Raw genomic sequence first — 18,837 nt, forward strand, 5'->3', positions numbered from 1 at the left:
GTTTGAACTTGCAACCTTCCGATTACTAGTCCAACGCTCTAACCACTAGGCGACCCTGCCGGCCTGAAATATAAGGATAGACTAACCATGGACATCACTAAACATAATGACAGACTAACCAGGGCAGTGAACTAAACAGAGTTTCAGCAGTGGAGTTAGTTAGAGAGGGTCTGAGTCGTGAGATCTTTTTTAGGTGGAAGAAGGCTGACTTTGTGATGTTTTGGATTTTGTGTCCATTTTACAGAGTGGTGGTCAAATGTAACATCCAGTTCCTGACTGTGGAGTTGGGAGTGGATGGTGCAGACGTTGATTGTCATGTTGAGTTGACCCAGTTTCTTGATGAGGGAGTTGGGGCCCATGAGCATGATATCTGTTTTGTTGACATTTAGTTTTAAAAAGTTATTGCTTATTAAAACTAAATAACGATAAAACAGAGGTCATGCCTAAATTAGACAACCCTTACAACCATTGATTATTGCATTTCATTATAAGTATGGTTAGCATGGTTATTATGTCTTGCTTTGGAAAAATAACTTCCACCCACATCCAGGAGCTGTTCGTAAGGGCTGTACGATACAGATAAGATCCGGTACCTGATAACAATGGATTCTTTATGTTGACATCTTCAGGTGAGTGAGAACCTGAACCTGAATGTGAGGGCAGCCATCGGTGTGGTGGAGAAGACCATGGAGGAGCTGAACAAGAAGAAGGTGGATCTGTCAGACCTCTGGACCTCCTGGCAGCTCCATGTCAGTCAGGTGAAGTCTGTCAAGAAACAGTGGAAGAAATACAAAGAACAACTGGAAAAGGTACATAAAAATAAGTATGCAATGTATACTGAACAAAAATATACACTCAAAATGTAAAGTGTTGGTCCCATTTTTCATGAGCTGAAATTCAAGATCCCAGACATTTTCCATACGTACAAAATGTCTCTCAAATGTTGTGCACAAATGTGTTTACATCCCTGTTATTGAGCATTTCTCCTTTTCCAAGATAATCCATCCACCTGACAGGTGTGACACAGGTGCACTTTGTGCTGGGGACAATAAAAGGCCACTCTAAAATGTGCAGTTTTGTCACACAAAACAATGTCACAGATGTCTCAAGTTTTGAGGGAGAGTGCAATTGGCATGCTGACTGCAGGAATGTCCACCAGAGCTGTTGCCAGAGAAGTGAATGTTAATTTCTCTACCATAAGCCGCCTCCAACATCGTTTGGCAGTATGTCCAACTGGTCTCACAACCGCAGACCACGTGTAACCACGCCAGCCCAAGACCTCCACATCCGGCTTCATCCCCTGTGGGATCTTCCGAGACCATCCACCCGGACAGCTGATGAAAATGAGGAGTATTTCTGTCTGAAATAAAGCCCATTTGTGGGGAAAAACAAATTCTGATTGACTGGGCCTGGCTACACAGTGAGTGCCCTATGCCCTCCCAGGCCCACCCGTGGAGGCACCCCTGCCCAGTCATGTGAAATCCATAGATTAGGACTTAAAGAATTTATTTCAATTGACTGATTTCCTTATATGAACTGTAACAGTAAAATCATTGAAATTGTTGCATGCTGCATTTATATTTTTGTTCAGTATATATCCATTACAAATTCCTGAATCACAACCAATTTATTCTCAATTGATCATAAATGCAATCTCATTTAGTGTCAAGAACCCCCCTGTTTTATTTATTATTATTTTTTTTTTAAATTTCAGACTGTTCATGACCTAAATAGTGTGGAGGAGGTTCTTGTCCCAACCTCTAAAGTTGATCTGGGAAGTGATCTTCAGACTGTGTCCAAGCTACTGGAGAACTTTAACCTAGCTAAGCCCCACTTCCTGGTAAGAACTATAGCCTATTGGCCTGTCATAAATAGTAGGTAGAAGAAATCATAACATTATTATGTATAATATTTTTTACAGAAACCCAATGTTTAATACTTTTACAATAGTCTATGTTAGTAGTTAGTTAGTATACACTTTACCATATGTATACAGTATCTTTACAGTGGCTCTAAGTAGCATGACACTATGCCTACATTTGTGTTCTGGTCCATTATGTGATATCCTATAGGTAAATATGTATTATTATTCTACTATATCTCTATTTCCTGTGTGTCCCCTGTAGCAGTTGAATGCAGGGGTAGAATACATGGTGAAGACATCAGAACTGTTGGCACTGAAAGGAATTCCAATAAAAGAGAAGAATGAGAAAGTCACAGAGATGCTTCACCTTCATCAGAGAGTGAAAGATAAAATCAAAGAGTACGAGTCTGTCCTCAACATGGCCGTGAAGTTCCACCAGCTCTATGATGAGGTAACAACACATCGTCTAAGGGTGCGCTACCACCCTATTCGGTACAACCCTATTCCCTAAGGAATAGTGCACTACTTTTGAACAGGACTAATAAGGTGCATTATTTAGGGAATAGGGTGAAATTTGGGAAGCACTCATAGTCTTACATACTGTATCAGGGAGGGTGTTATCTTTGCTGTAGTCTCTTCAGAGTCATTGTATCTGGGTCTGTCATGGAAAACTACATTTGCTGTGTGTTTGAGAGAACACATGGGATCAGTTTAGGATAGCTCAAAGCTAACCTGCCCTTCACAGACACAGAAATGTACCATACAAGATTGATATGTTGCATGCTTTGCAGGTTTCCCAGAAAATATACCGCAGAAGACACTAACAGAATATGAATTCTTTAATTTTTAATTATAAAATCAATTATTTAACAGCTGGTGATATACAAACATCATTAAACACACATAGATTCTGATCAGAGAAACAAATAAACAGCCTCCTAATTGGTTCATTGTTTTGTCCCCAGTTGGAGAAGCTGTCAATGTTGGAGCCTGTGACGGGGTTCAGTGAGACAAGCCAGGCTAAGATCCAGCTGATCCAACATCAGGACAGACAGAGTCACATCAGACACCTATACAAGCTGGCTATCTCTCTGGGAGGAGATATCAGCAACACTGTACAACAGTTGGTGAGAAGACACACACAGCCACGTCAGACACCTGTACAAGCTGGCTATCTCTCTGGGAGGAGATATCAGCAACACTGTACAACAGTTGTTGAGAAGACACACACAGCCACGTCAGACACCTGTACAAGCTGGCTATCTCTCTGGGAGGAGATATCAGCAACACTGTACAACAGTTGGTGAGAAGACACACACAGCCACGTAGACACCTGTACAAGCTGGCTATCTCTCTGGGAGGAGATATCAGCAACACTGTACAACAGTTGGTGAGAAGACACACACAGCCACGTCAGACACCTGTACAAGCTGGCTATCTCTCTGGGAGGAGATATCAGCAACACTGTACAACAGTTGGTGAGAAGACACACACAGCCACGTCAGACACCTGTACAAGCTGGCTATCTCTCTGGGAGGAGATATCAGCAACACTGTACAACAGTTGGTGAGAAGACACACACAGCCACGTCAGACACCTGTACAAGCTGGCTATCTCTCTGGGAGGAGATATCAGCAACACTGTACAACAGTTGGTGAGAAGACACACACAGCCACGTCAGACACCTGTACAAGCTGGCTATCTCTCTGGGAGGAGATATCAGCAACACTGTACAACAGTTGGTGAGAAGACACACACAGCCACGTCAGACACCTGTACAAGCTGGCTATCTCTCTGGGAGGAGATATCAGCAACACTGTACAACAGTTGGTGAGAAGACACACACAGCCACGTCAGACACCTGTACAAGCTGGCTATCTCTCTGGGAGGAGATATCAGCAACACTGTACAACAGTTGGTGAGAAGACACACACAGCCACGTGAGACAAGCTGGCTATCCACGTCAGACACCTGTACAAGCTGGCTATCTCTCTGGGAGGAGATATCAGCAACACTGTACAACAGTTGGTGAGAAGACACACACAGCCACGTCAGACACCTGTACAAGCTGGCTATCTCTCTGGGAGGAGATATCAGCAACACTGTACAACAGTTGGTGAGAAGACACACACAGCCACGTCAGACACCTGTACAAGCTGGCTATCTCTCTGGGAGGAGATATCAGCAACACTGTACAACAGTTGGTGAGAAGACACACACAGCCACGTCAGACACCTGTACAAGCTGGCTATCTCTCTGGGAGGAGATATCAGCAACACTGTACAACAGTTGGTGAGAAGACACACACAGCCACGTCAGACACCTGTACAAGCTGGCTATCTCTCTGGGAGGAGATATCAGCAACACTGTACAACAGTTGAGTGAGAAGACACACACAGCCACGTCAGACACCTGTACAAGCTGGCTATCTCTCTGGGAGGAGATATCAGCAACACTGTACAACAGTTGTTGAGAAGACACACACAGCCACGTCAGAAACCTGTACAAGCTGGCTATCTCTCTGGGAGGAGATATCAGCAACACTGTACAACAGTTGTTGAGAAGACACACACAGCCACCTGTACAAGCTGGCTATCTCTCAGTAACACTGTCGGTGAGACTGCAAGGCAACACCTGATCATTCACCGCTGTTTGTCTTGACCCTGAGTGTTTATTTTTTCATTTAAAACTTTCCTTTAATAGTTTTTTCCCCAGGGACAACCCATACTAATGATATGCTAAATAATAAATATTAGTGTACTTTTGAAGATTGTTACATTTCCTGATCATTATCTAATAATAAAATTATCTTTCCTGCCGTCCCAGCATGACTCAGGTTTCTCTGTACAGCGTCTGCAGGAGCGTCTGGAGAGACTGGAGAGAAGATGTGTTAACTGGAGTGCTGAAGCCAACAGGTGTGAAGAGAGCCTCACTAGCAACGTGTACTACTGTGTCTTCAAGGAGGAGATCACTGAGGTGAAACCCTCACACACACACACACACACACACACACACACACACACACACACACACACACAGAGGCACTTCTTCAGTAAAATAAACAGTGAAACAAACAACCCTTTGGCTTTATCTCAATTAGTCTATTAGTGTGGGTTAGGGCTCTCCAACCCTGTTCCTGGAGAGCTACCCTCCTGTAGGTTTTTACTCCAACCCTGTTCCTGGAGAGCTACCCTCCTGTAGGTTTTAACTCCAACTCTGTTCCTGGAGAGCTACCCTTCCTGTAGGTTTTATTAACTCAAACCCTGTTCCTGGAGAGCTACCCTCCTGTAGGTTTTAACTCAAACCCTGTTCCTGGAGAGCTACCCTCCTGTAGGTTTTAACTTCAACCCTGTTTCTGGAGAGCTAACCTCCTGTAGGTTTTAACTTCAACCCTGTTCCTGGAGAGCTACCCTCCTGTAGGTTTTAACTTCAACCCTGTTTCTGGAGAGCTACCCTCCTGTAGGTTTTTGCTCCAACCCGAGTTTTAGCTAATCTGATTCAACCAGCTAATTATTAGTATCAGGTGTGCTAGATTAGGGTTGGAGTGAACCTACAGGATGGTAGCTCTCCAGGAACAGGGTTATGCACCCCAATTTATCTAACCCAGGTTCCCAGATCAAGAGCTCAATGTATCTAACCCAGGCCCCAGATCAAGAGCTCAATTTTTCTAACACAGAACTCAGATCAAGAGCTCAATTGATCTAACCCAGATCAAGAGCTCAATTGATCTAACCCAGATCAAGAACTCAATTGATCTAACCTAGGCCCCAGCAAGAGCACAAGAGTGGGGCTTTTAGGACTGTGATCCTTGTCTCTAGAGGGTCTATATTCAAAGTGACATTCCCTCCCTCCCTCTCTCTCCTCCCTCTCTTTTTCCTTCCCCCTCCATCCATTTGTCTCACATTACTCCAGTCAAGAGAGCAGATTCCTCTCCTATCAGCTGTGGAAAGGAGAACCAAATGAGAGGCCTCAGTACCAGGGCCTCATCCCCTACTTATTAGGAATTCCCTTGGCCTAATAATGATTATATCTGCATGTCATATGTAGGCCTGTGGGTGGTGCTAATCTAAAGTTTGCACATGTCTTTATCAGTGAACATGTTTCCTGTTCCAAATCTATTCATGCTACTCTATTTTTACTCCAACACACCCTTTATGGCACAGCCAAGATGTTTGTCCTCTACCTCCATCTAGTGGACGATGTTGTCAGTATGTAAGTGTTGATACAACTTGATCATTTTTTTGGTCCATTTCTTATTTATTCACCACTATATCAGTTTTCATTGTTAATAACTGCCATCAGAATGTTGTTTTCATTACGGTGTTTCTGTTACCTCACACTGCTTGTTTATACATACCCTAGAAAGGCTCCATCTACTGTATAATACAGTAGATGAGGGCATAATTATTATTTTCTGGTTAGGTTATTTCATCTGGCCAGCAGAGGGAGCCGCTGTAGCCTCCTGAGAGAAAGTAGAGGGGCCCTAAATATGTCATGAATATATCACCTTGCTTGGACCATTACTTGGAATACATGTGATACAGGTTGACATACATCTCTGTTCTCACTATGCTAAGGACACCATACAGTTGGCTGAGCATACCTAGACTTTTACCAGACACTGCTGCAGGGGTGTACTCTTTCAGTGCATTCGGAAAGTATTCAGACCCCTTGACTTCTTCAACATTTTATTACATTACAACCTTATTCTAAAATGGATTATATAGTTTTTTCCCCTCATTAATCTACACACAATACCCCATAATGACAAAGCAAAAACAGATTTTTGTTTGCAAAAAAAAAAAATATCACATTTCAATATCACATTTCCATAAGTAAACCCAGACCCTTTACTCTGTACTTCGTTTAAGCACCTTCGGCAGCGATTACAGCCTCAAGTCTTCTTTGGTGTGACACTACAAGCTTGGCACACCTGTATTTGGGGAGTTTCTCACATTCTTCCCTGCAGATCTTCACAAGCTCTGTCAGGTTTGATGGGGAGCATCACTGCACAGCTATTTTCAGGTCTGTTCGATCGGGTTCAAGTTCGGGCTCTGGCTGGGCCACTCAAGGACATTCAGACACTTGTCTCAAAGCCACTCCTGCGTTGTCTTGGCTGTGTGCTTAATGTCGTTGTCCTGTTGGAAGCTGGACATTCACCAAAGTCTGAGCTCCTGACCGCTCTGGAGCAGGTTTCCATCAAGGATATCTCTGTACTTTGCTCCATTCTCTCTGTACTTTGCTCCCTGCATCCTGACTTGTCTCCCTGCCTCTGAAAAACATCCCCATGATGCTGCCACCACCATGCTTCACCGTAGGGATGGGTTTCCTCCAGACGTGACACTGCATTCAGGCCGAAGAGTTCAATCTTGGTTTCATCAGACCAGAAAATCTTGTTTCTCATGCCCTGAGAGTCCTTAAGGTGCTTTTTGGCAAAATCCAAGCGTGCAGTCATGTGCCTTTTACCGAGGAGTGGCTTCTGTCTGGCCACTCTACCATGAAGGCCTGATTGGTGGAGTTCTGCAGAGATGGTTGTCCTTCTGGAAGGTTCTCCCATCTACACGAGGGAACTCTGGAGCTCTGTAAGAGTGACCATCGTGTTTTTGGTCACCTCCCTGACCAAGACCTTTCTCCCCCGATTGCTCAGTTTGGCCAGGCTTCTTGTGTGGTTCCAAACTTCTTCCATTTAAGAATGGAGGCCACTGTGATCTTGGGGACCTTCAATGCTGCAGACATTTTGTGGTACCCTTCCCCAGATCTGTGCCTCAACACAATCCACTCTCGGAGCACTACGGACAATTCCTTCAACCTCATGGCTTGTTTTTTTGCTCCGACATGCACTGTCAACTGTGGGACCTTTTATAGACAGGTGTGTGCCTTTCCAAAGCATGTCCAATCAATTGAATTTATCACAGGTGGACTCCAAATCAAGTTGTAGAAACATCTCCAGGATGATTAATGGAAACAGGATGCACCTGAGCTCAATTTTGAGTCTCATAGCAAAGGGTCTGAAAACATAAGTAAAAAACCTGTTTTCGCTTTGTCTACACTTTGCATAGATTGATGAGGAGAAACATGTATTCAATACATTTTAGAATAAGGCTGTAATGTAACAAAATGTTGAAAAGGTCAAGGGGTCTGAATACTTTCCAAATGCACTGTATTTAAAAGTTGGTGTTAATTCCATTTAAAATCAGGAAGTACAGTAAATTGAAATTCCAAGGTCAATTGCCTTATTAAATAGCATAGGAATTTCTGTTTACTTCCTGAATTGACATGGAATAAACTCCGATCATGTCTTATGTAATCGTACAGACCACTCTACAATAATGTTTTTGTGCATGAATAAAGATACATTAGTAACGACTAAGTATTTCACATTAGTAACGACTCAGTATTTCATATTAATAACAAGTATTAAGCTGTAATGGTATGAAATTGAAAGAAATTTAGCTTAGAAATTGAAAGGAGGGACTTTCTCTCTTTGCTGTGCCATGAAATAGACAGATGGGATATAGCTTATCAGAATTGACCTTTTGTAACAGGTTAAGAGAACTAACGCAGCAGGTTAGGAAAAGAGTTAGGCTTAGCTAAAAGGCAAAAAATGTCACCTTTAGATGTCACTTTGACTAGCCAAAAGCCTTTTATAAATATGGATGAGTAGACATGCTATTTTATTTGCAGGTGCAGTTGCTGCTGCCCATCAGCTGGGGTGAGACTCAATTTAAAGCTGATCAAGCTCTCAGACCGTACCCTCAATATACAGTAGCACAGCCTAGGCTAGGCCTACTTCCCTCAAGGGCCATTCTGCTCTGGTTCTGCAAACTAAAGGCCCATTTTTTTCTTGAGCGGATGGTCAGGGGGCCAGAGCATAAACGCTAGACTGCAAATTGACCGGAAGAAGCCCAAACATATTTGACAAATGTATCATTTCAAACCTTGCTTATAACTTACGATCACATACAGTATATTTCTATCATGCTGTTACGCAATACCCTGCTACAACTCAACTCTCCGTGAAGCGAAAGAGGTATGGGCTGTAGGTGTGAGTAAGGATGACAAAAGGCAGAGAATTTACCATTTACTAGGAATTTATTCCTTCACACGGTAATATGGGGAAAAGGGGCTGGACAGAACCAAAGCAAAGAAAGTAAATCTCATAGCCCCCTCTCCTATCTTACCTACCTAACCACTACTTACCTAATTTAGCACCACCTGGTGCCCCAACCAAAATACAGGGGGTGGTCTGCCCAGGTCTTACCTAGTGTGCCTAGACAGTGAATATACTATGGGTATCTGTATGCCCACGGGCCTCTTGCCTAAGCACTCCCTAGGTGCCTTCCCCTTACCCCCTGGGAACAAATGAAACATAATATTAACAATTTCAAACACACTGAGAAACACATGTCATCAAATAGGCTCTGACTGAGCAACAAACTCACACAGAACATACCATAGCTGCTCCCATCTACAACTAACATAATACATACCAACTGCCTGAGAAACAACCAACATATGCTATAACCATCAGCCTCCTCTCTCAGCAATCATCTTTCTTCAATGACCTCCCAGCAACGATCTCTCTCCTGAACAACAGGATACTGGCTTTTATAACTGGAGAAAGAGTCTAATGGGATACAGCTGTAACTTGACGAGGGGGCGGGGTCAGATCCAATTAGCCGTGGAGTCGACCAATCAGCTGCTTGGGGGATTTCAGGAAGCCATCTCCTGAAACACACTCAAATACAAACTACAACACAGAAACTGGGGAACGTAACATATGCATGGGAATCTTTGTCATCTGTAATCTCGAAATAGTATTTCTTAATGGGTATGTTTATATTTCTCTAAAGGTTATTTACTTTGGTTCTATTAAGTTATCAGTGGGTCAGGTCTCAGTTAGGTCTCCGTAGCATCTGGCTCAGTAGCTATACAGTAATTGCTTTGCGACATCAAACAGACTTTCCTTAATGTTTCCTTCTTGTTCCTCTCTCTCTCTCTCAAAATTCACTTTAAGGGCTACATTGGCATGGAAAACATATGTTAACATTGCCAAAGCAAGTGAAGTAGACAATAAAAATTCAAAGTAAACATTCCACTCACAAAAGTAAAAAAATATTAGACATTTCAAATGTCATATTATGTGCAAATTGTTAAAGTACACAAGGGAAAATAAATATGGGTTGTATTTACAATGGTGTTTGTTCTTCACTGGTTGCCCTTTCCTTGTGGCAACAGGTCACACATATTGCTGCTTTGATGGCACACTGTGGTATTTCACCCTGTAGAAAAGGGAGTTTATCAAAATTTGGTTTGTTTTCAAGTTATTTGTGGATCTTTGTAATCTGAGGGAAATATGTGTCTCTAATATGGTCATACACCTCATTTTGTGGGCAGTGTGCACGTAGCCTGTCTTTCTCTTGAGAGCCAGGTCTGCCTACGGTGGCCTTCCTCAATAGCAAGGCTATGCTCACTGAGTCTGTACATAGTCAAGGCTTTCCTTAAGTTTGGGTCAGTCACAGTGGTCAGGTATTCTGCTTAGGGCCCAATAGCATTATAGTTTGCTCTGTTTTTTTGTTAATTCTTTCCAATGTGTTAAGTAATTATCTTTTTGTTTACTCATGATTTGGTTGGGTCTAATTGTGTTGCTATCCTCGGGCTATTTTAGGGTCTGTTTATGTTTGTGAACAGAGCCCCAGAACCAGCTTGTTTAGGGGACTCTTCTCCAGGTTCATCTCTCTGTAGGTGATGGCTTTGTTATGGAAGGTTTGGGATTCGCTTCCTTTTAGGTGGTTGTAGAATTTAATGGCTTTTTTCTGGATTTTGATCATTCTGCTCTACATGCATTATTTGGTGTTTGACACTGAGGATATTTTTGCAGAATTCTGCATGCAGAGTCTCAATTTGGTGTTTGTCCCATTTTGTGAATTCTTGGTTGGTGAGCAGAACCCAGACCTTAAAAGGCAATGGGTTCTATAACTGATTCAAGTATTTTTAGCCAGATCCTAAATGGTATGTTGAATTTTATGTTCCTTTTGATGGCATAGAAGACCCTTCTTGCCTTGTCTCTCAGCTCGTTCACAGCGTTGTGGAAGTTACCTGTGGCGCTGATGTTTAGGCCGAGGTATGCATCGTTTTTTGTGTGCTCTAGGGCAACAGTGTCTAGATGTAATTCATATTTGTGGTCCTGGCAACTGGACATTTTTTTGGAACACCATTATTTTTGTCTTATTGAGATTTACTGTCAGGGCCCAGGTCTGACAGAATCTGTGCAGAACTGAACATGGCGGTGTTCGCCTTAGCAATCTCACTGGATTAAAGACCTCCTCCATTCCTGTCATTATTGAAGAGATTGTGATATCTCGCATCTCAAAATAATCTTAGATCCCTCACTTCCAAGGCAGTTGTAGTCAATTAACTCATCATAATATTGATGTGATTGGCCAGACTGAAACATGGCTTAAGCCTGATGAATTTACTGTGTTAAATGAGGCCTCTCCTCCTGGTTACACGAGTGACCATATCCCCCATGAACACCACAAATGTTGCTAACATTTACAATAGCAAATTTCAATTTACAAAAAAAAAATGACTGCATTTTCATCTTTTGAGCTTCTAGTCATGAAATCTATGCAGCCTACTCAATCACTTTTTATATCTACTATCTACCTCCTGGGCCGTATACAGTGTTCCTCACTGAGTTCCCTAAATTCCCCCAACACCGCTTTCCATGAATTTGTATAGCAGACCCTCTTGCCAAAATGGGTCAAAAGCTTTTTTGAAATCAACAAAGCATGCGAAGACTTTGCCGTTGTTTTGGTTTGTTTGTTTGTCAATTAGGGTGTGCAGGGTGAAGGGTGTGCAGGGTCTGTCTTACGGTAATTTGGTAAAAAGCCAATTTGACATTTGCTCAGTACATTGGTTTCACTGAGTAAATGTACAAGTCTGCTGTTAATGATAATGCATAGGATTTTCCCAAGGTTGATGTTGACGCATATCCCACGGTAGTGTGTGTGTGTGTGTGTGTGTGTGTGTGTGTGTGTGTGTGTGTGTGTGTGTGTGTGTGTGTGTGTGTGTGTGTGTGTGTGAAACAGACACTCCCCATGTACCCATCTCAGCTAGGGAAAAAGATAGTTAGATATAGTTATACGAGGTTCCCAAAATGGGATGTACAGGGAGGCTGGTTAGGCTGCAGCTGTCCTTGTCTGACATATGAGCTGGTCATTTGGAGACTCTACACCTCTGCAGAAGCCCGTCGGCTGATACAGAAATGGCTCTACTGTATAAATCACGTCTCCAGTCTTAGCCAATAAATGCACCAAAATAATCCTTACACTGAGTGAATCTGAATCCAACCCTGCTCTGCTGCACTTTTCTCTTTTACTGCCAAGATAGGATACCCTAACCCAGCCACCCTCCCCCTCCTTCATATCTCTGGTGGTGCTGTTAGATGGTACTTGTTCAATGTTCTGTAACTGTATTAACGGGAGTGAATTACAATGGATTTACATGTCAACGCAGATAAGAAACACAGGATGATGATGATGATGATATGAGGCTTTTATGTCTTAACTGATTTAAATGTGTTGTATTCTGATTTAAAACATTTGTTATTAATAGATCATGATTCTTTTCATTTCAGCTGAGAAAGTCATTCAAGGACCTCAAGAAAAAATTCAACAACTTGAAGTTCAATTATATGAAGAAAAACGACAAGTCAAGGAACCTGAAAGCAGTGAAAAACCAAATCCAGCAGATAGAGATTTATGTTGAAAAGTTACAGGTGAGACACACCCTGTTTGCCACTACAACAACAACAAAATCACATTTCCCTCATTCCCTGCTGTTCAATGGTTTTGAAATGATTCCTAGGTCATGCATATTTTGTTTGCCTCTTTCTCTTTCTCTCTTGATCCAGATATTGCAGAAACGGGTGCAGGTATTTACAGTTAAAGTGACTTCCAACACAGAGAAGCATCTAATAGGCAGTAGCCCCAGAGAGATAGAGGATGCTGTTAATGAGCTACAGAGACAGCTGGGGGACTTTGACAAGACTGTGGAGGAGTACAAGCAGAATCTGGACATGAGCGTAAAGCTGCAGCAAGCCATGGATGAGGTGTGGATGGAGAAAACATAAGACAAATAGTTTACCCTCTACTTGCCAATTGTGGAGAAAAAATGTTGGAGAAAAAAATCAACTAACATCTTGTCAGAAAGCATCATAAAGGAAATTCAAGGAATTGGATATAGTGTATTTTGTGTTCACCTAATATCTGCTGCAATTGTCTCACAATTTTTTTTGCTTTTGAATTTCAGTATAACTTCTGGTGTGATGAAGCAAGTGCTACAATTGTGAGAGTAGGGAAGTACTCTTCCCAGTGTAAGACCAGGGAAGCAGTGTCTATTCTATACAAGCAGTTTGAGAAGTTTGTTTGGCCCACTGTGCCCCAGCAAGAGGAGAGGATCAGCCAAATCACAGAACTGGCTGTCTGTCTGCATGGTAAGGAAACAATAAACCACCATCTTGACTTTAGACAGAATTATTATGGTCAGCTTTTTGGGAGTAAGAAAAAGTATGCCAACATAAAGCTGACCAAAAATGCTATTTCAAAATGTGGGGGGGACATGTCCCCCTGTCCTTATTGGAAGTCACACCCATGACACTGGCATTGAGGACTGTATGAACTGTTTTTAATGTACAGGTGCTGAGGAGGGAAATAAGTATACGGAGAAAACTGTCACCAGACACAATGAGATAGTGGAATCGATAAAGGAACTATCTAATGGATTGATGGATTTGGAGGCTAAACTACAGGTACGATGAAAAAAGCTTTTTTGCCTGGTTATTTTCCTCAGATATTTTACTAGAAAATGCCTCTTGAAAATATGTGATTGTTCTCTAATTTCAGACTGAGGCTTTGCAGCAGGAGCCTGAAATAAAAGAACTTGATAATGACATACAAGAGGTAAACAAACAAGAGAAAAAATCTAACCAAGAAACAGAGAAAGCTGAGATGTACCCCCAGGAGTCTCTTGATGTGGTATGTTTATAGATAAGGAAACGATACACCATTTTGTTGGCTTCAGTGGGTTTTGGATCCCACTTCTGAAACCATCTGTAATCTGTCAAAAAATATATATATATTTTCAGTCTCACAGTTTTTTATCATACTGTGTGAAATGTGGGTTCCATTTATTTTTTGGACATTATAATGTATGATTTCAGCAGTCTGAGCTGAAAGAAACTGGACACACTCCCGAACTAACCATGGGAATGAACGGGAAAGAGGTACCCATCAAAATAATTGAAAACACAAGAAGCAAGAAACCTCAAATCCGCAAAACAAGGAGCCAGGAACTACCAGATAAACTCCACCCACAACATCACAACAAAGTGTTATCAGAGAGCAGGTACCTTCAACCACCACCACCACTATCTACACGTACATCCTCCACTCACTCGCTCACTCACTCACTCACTCACTCACTCACTCACCACTCACTCACTCACTCACTCACTCACTCACTCACTCACTCACTCACTCACTCACTCACAGACACACACACACACACACACACACACACACACACACACAGGGCCGTGCACAGACCTTTCAGGGGACAGGTGTTAACGGGCATCCCCATGAGCATAGGAATATTTGTTTATGCAACAAAATATATCACTTTACTGCCTCGCTGCAAATCAAATCAAATCAAATTTATTTATATAGCCCTTCGTACATCACCTGATATCTCAAAGTGCTGTACAGAAACCCAGCCTAAAACCCCAAACAGCAAGCAATGCAGATGTAGAAGCACGGTGCCTAGGAAAAACTCCCTAGAAAGGCCAAAACCTAGGAAGAAACCTAGAGAGGAACCAGGCTATGTGGGGTGGCCAGTCCTCTTCTGGCTGTGCCGGGTGGAGATTATGACAGAACATGGCCAAGATGTTCAAATGTTCATAAATGACCAGCATGGTCAAATAATAATAAGGCAGAACAGTTGAAACTGGAGCAGCAGCACGGCCAGGTGACTGGGGACAGCAAGGAGTCATCATGTCAGGTAGTCCTGGGGCATGGTCCTAGGGCTCAGGTCCTCCGAGAGAGAGAAAGAAAGAGAGAATTAGAGAGAGCACATGTGGGGTGGCCAGTCCTCTTCTGGCTGTGCCGGGTGGAGATTATAACAGAACATGGCCAAGATGTTCAAATGTTCATAAATGACCAGCATGGTTGAATAATAATAAGGCAGAACAGTTGAAACTAGAGCAGCAGCACGGCCAGGTGGACTGGGGACAGCAAGGAGTCATCATGTCAGGTAGTCCTGGGGCATGGTCCTAGGGCTCAGGTCCTCCGAGAGAGAGAAAGAAAGAGAGAAGGAGAGAATTAGAGAACGCTGAGTATAGCCCACAAAGATCTCCGCCATGGCACAACCCAAGGGGGGACGCCAACCCAGACAGGATGACCACATCAGTGAATCAACCTACTCAGGTGACACACCCCTTCCAGGGACGGCATGAGAGAGCCCCAGTAAGCCAGTGACTCAGCCCCTGTAATAGGGTTAGAGGCAGAGAATCCCAGTGGAAAGAGGGGAACCGGCCAGGCAGAGACACCAAGGGCGGTTCGTTGCTCCAGAGCCTTTCCGTTCACCCTCCCACTCCTGGGCCAGACTACACTCAATCATATGACCCACTGAAGAGATGAGTCTTCAGTAAAGACTTAAAGGTTGAGACCGAGTTTGCGTCTCTGACATGGGTAGGCAGACCGTTCCATAAACTGGAGCTCTATAGGAGAAAGCCCTGCCTCCAGCTGTTTGCTTAGAAATTCTAGGGACAATTAGGAGGCCTGCGTCTTGTGACCGTAGCGTACGTGTAGGTATGTACGGCAGGACCAAATCAGAGAGATAGGTAGGAGCAAGCCCATGTAATGCTTTGTAGGTTAGCAGTAAAACCTTGAAATCAGCCCTTGCTTTGACAGGAAGCCAGTGTAGGGAGGCTATCACTGGAGTAATATGATCACATTTTTTGGTTCTAGTCAGGATTCTAGCAGCCGTATTTAGCACTAACTGAAGTTTATTTAGTGCTTTATCCGGGTAGCCGGAAAGTAGAGCATTGCAGTAGTCTAACCTGGAAGTGACAAAAGCATGGATTCATTTTTCTGCATCATTTTTGGACAGAAAGTTTCAGATTTTTGCAATGTTACGTAGATGGAAAAAAACTGTCCTTGAAATGGTCTTGATATGTTCTTCAAAAGAGAGATCAGGGTCCCGAGTAACGCCGAGGTCCTTCACAGTTTTATTTGAGACGACTGTACAACCATTAAGATTAATTGTCAGATTCAACAGAAGATCTCTTTGTTTCTTGGGACCTAGAACAAGCATCTCTGTTTTGTCCGAATTTAAAAGTAGAAAGTTTGCAGCCATCCACTTCCTTATGTCTGAAACACATGCTTCTAGCAAGGGCAATTTTGGGGCTTCACCATGTTTCATTGAAATGTACAGCTGTGTGTCATCCGCATAGCAGTGAAAGTTAATATTTTGTTTTCGAATAACATCCCCAAGAGGTAAAATATATAGTGAAAACAATAGTGGTAGACCAATTTGGGTTTCCAATCTCTCCAAAAGAATGTGGTGATCGATGGTATCAAAAGCAGCACTAAGGTCTAGGAGCACGAGGACAGATGCAGAGCCTCGGTCCGATGCCATTACAATGTAATTTACCACCTTCACAAGTGCAGTCTCAGTGCTATGATGGGGTCTAAAACCAGACTGAAGCATTTTGTATACATTGTTTGTCTTCAGGAAGGCAGTGAGTTGCTGCGCAACAGCCTTTTCTAAAAATTTTGAGAGGAATGGAAGATTCGATATAGGCCGATAGTTTTTTAGATTTTCTGGGTCAAGGTTTGGCTTTTTCAAGAGAGGCTTTATTACTGCCACTTTTAGTGAGTTTGGTACACATCCGGTGGATAGAGAGCCGTTTATTATGTTCAACATAGGAGGGCCAAGCACAGGAAGCAGCTCTTTCAGTAGTTTAGTTGGAATAGGGTCCAGTATGCAGCTTGAAGGTTTAGAGGCCATGATTATTTTCATCATTGTGTCAAGAGATATAGTACTAAAACACTTGAGCATCTCTCTTGATCCTAGGTCCTGGCAGAGTTTTGCAGACTCAGGACAACTGAGCTTTGAAGGAATACACAGATTTAAAGAGGAGTCCGTAATTTGCTTTCTAATAATCATAATCTTTTCCTCAAAGAAGTTCATGAATTTATCACTGCTAAAGTGAAAGTCATCCTCTCTTGGGGAATGCTGCTTTTTAGTTAGCTTTGCGACAGTATCAAAAAGGAATTTCGGATTGTTCTTATTTTCCTCAATTAAGTTAGAAAAATAGGATGATCGAGCAGCAGTAAGGGCTCTCCAGTACTGCACGGTACTGTCTTTCCAAGCTAGTCGGAAGACTTCCAGTTTGGTGTGGCGCCATTTCCGTTCCAATTTTCTGGAAGCTTGCTTCAGAGCTCGGGTATTTTCTGTGTACCAGGGAGCTAGTTTCTTATGAGAAATGGTTTTAGTTTTTAGGGGTGCAACTGCATCTAGGGTATTGCTCAAGGTTAAATTGAGTTCCTCAGTTAGGTGGTTAACTGATTTTTGTCCTCTGGCGTCCTTGGGTAGACAGAGGGAATCTGGAAGGACATCAAGGAATCTTTGTGTTGTCTGTGAATTTATAGCACGACTTTTGATGTTCCTTGGTTGGGGTCTGAGCAGATTATTTGTTGCAATTGCAAACATAATAAAATGGTGGTCCGATAGTCCAGGATTATGAGGAAAAACATTAAGATCCACAACATTTATTCCATGGGACAAAACTAGGTCCAGAGTATGACTGTGACAGTGAGTGGGTCCAGAGACATGTTGGACAAAACCCACTGAGTTGATGATGGCTCCGAAAGCCTTTTGGAGTGGGTCTGTGGACTTTTCCATGTGAATATTAAAGTCACCAAAGATTAGAATATTATCTGCTATGACTACAAGGTCCGATAGGAATTCAGGGAACTCAATGAGGAACGCTGTATATGGCCCAGGAGGCCTGTAAACAGTAGCTATAAAAATTGATTGAGTAGGCTGCATAGATTTCATGAATAGAAGCTCAAAAGACGAAAACGCCATATTTTTTTGTAAATTGAAATTTGCTATCGTAAATGTTAGCAACACCTCCGCCTTTGCGGGATGCACGGGGGATATGGTAACTAGTATAGCCAGGAGGTGAGGCCTCATTTAACACAGTAAATTCATCAGGCTTAAGCCATGTTTCAGTCAGGCCAATCACATCAAGATTGTGATCAGTGATTAGTTCATTGACTATAATTGCCTTTGAAGTAAGGGATCTAACATTAAGTAGCCCTATTTTGAGATGTGAGGTATCATGATCTCTTTCAATAATGACAGGAATGGAGGTGGTCTTTATCCTAGTGAGCTTGCTAAGGCGAACACCGCCATGTTTAGTTTTGCCCAACCTAGGTCGAGGCACAGACACGGTCTCAATGGTGATAGCTGAGCTGACTACACTGACTGTGCTAGTGGCAGACTCCACTATGCTGGCAGGCTGGCTAACAGCCTGCTGCCTGGCCTGCACCCTATTTCATTGTGGAGCTAGAGGAGTTAGAGCCCTGTCTATGTTGGTAGATAAGATGAGAGCACCCCTCCAGCTAGGATGGAGTCCGTCACTCCTCAGCAGGTCAGGCTTGGAGTCCCAGAAAGAGGGCCAATTATCTACAAATTCTATCTTTTGGGAGGGGCAGAAAACAGTTTTCAACCAGCGATTGAGTTGTGAGACTCTGCTGTAGAGCTCATCACTCCCCCTAACTGGGAGGGGGCCAGAGACAATTACTCGATGCCGACACATCTTTCTAGCTGATTTACACGCAGAAGCTATGTTGCGCTTGGTGATCTCTGACTGTTTCATCCTAACATCATTGGTGCCGACG

General features: G+C 42.8%; 1 protein-coding gene across 1 annotated transcript in view; it reads left to right on the forward strand.

Annotated features, from left to right (window-relative positions):
* The window catches only part of ccdc141 (coiled-coil domain containing 141), a gene marked incomplete in the record, with an annotated part of 187,019 nt that overhangs the window by 163,881 nt on the left and 4,301 nt on the right, over positions 1-18,837 (forward strand). Inside the window, 11 exon segments of the mRNA XM_042306494.1 lie at positions 630-809; positions 1,715-1,840; positions 2,127-2,315; positions 2,830-2,991; positions 4,691-4,840; positions 12,507-12,647; positions 12,783-12,980; positions 13,181-13,364; positions 13,567-13,679; positions 13,774-13,905; positions 14,091-14,275. Coding sequence (XP_042162428.1) covers positions 630-809; positions 1,715-1,840; positions 2,127-2,315; positions 2,830-2,991; positions 4,691-4,840; positions 12,507-12,647; positions 12,783-12,980; positions 13,181-13,364; positions 13,567-13,679; positions 13,774-13,905; positions 14,091-14,275 — 1,760 coding nt within the window.

Source organism: Oncorhynchus tshawytscha, linkage group LG26 (assembly GCF_018296145.1).
Source record: "Oncorhynchus tshawytscha isolate Ot180627B linkage group LG26, Otsh_v2.0, whole genome shotgun sequence".
Taxonomy (NCBI): domain Eukaryota; kingdom Metazoa; phylum Chordata; class Actinopteri; order Salmoniformes; family Salmonidae; genus Oncorhynchus; species Oncorhynchus tshawytscha.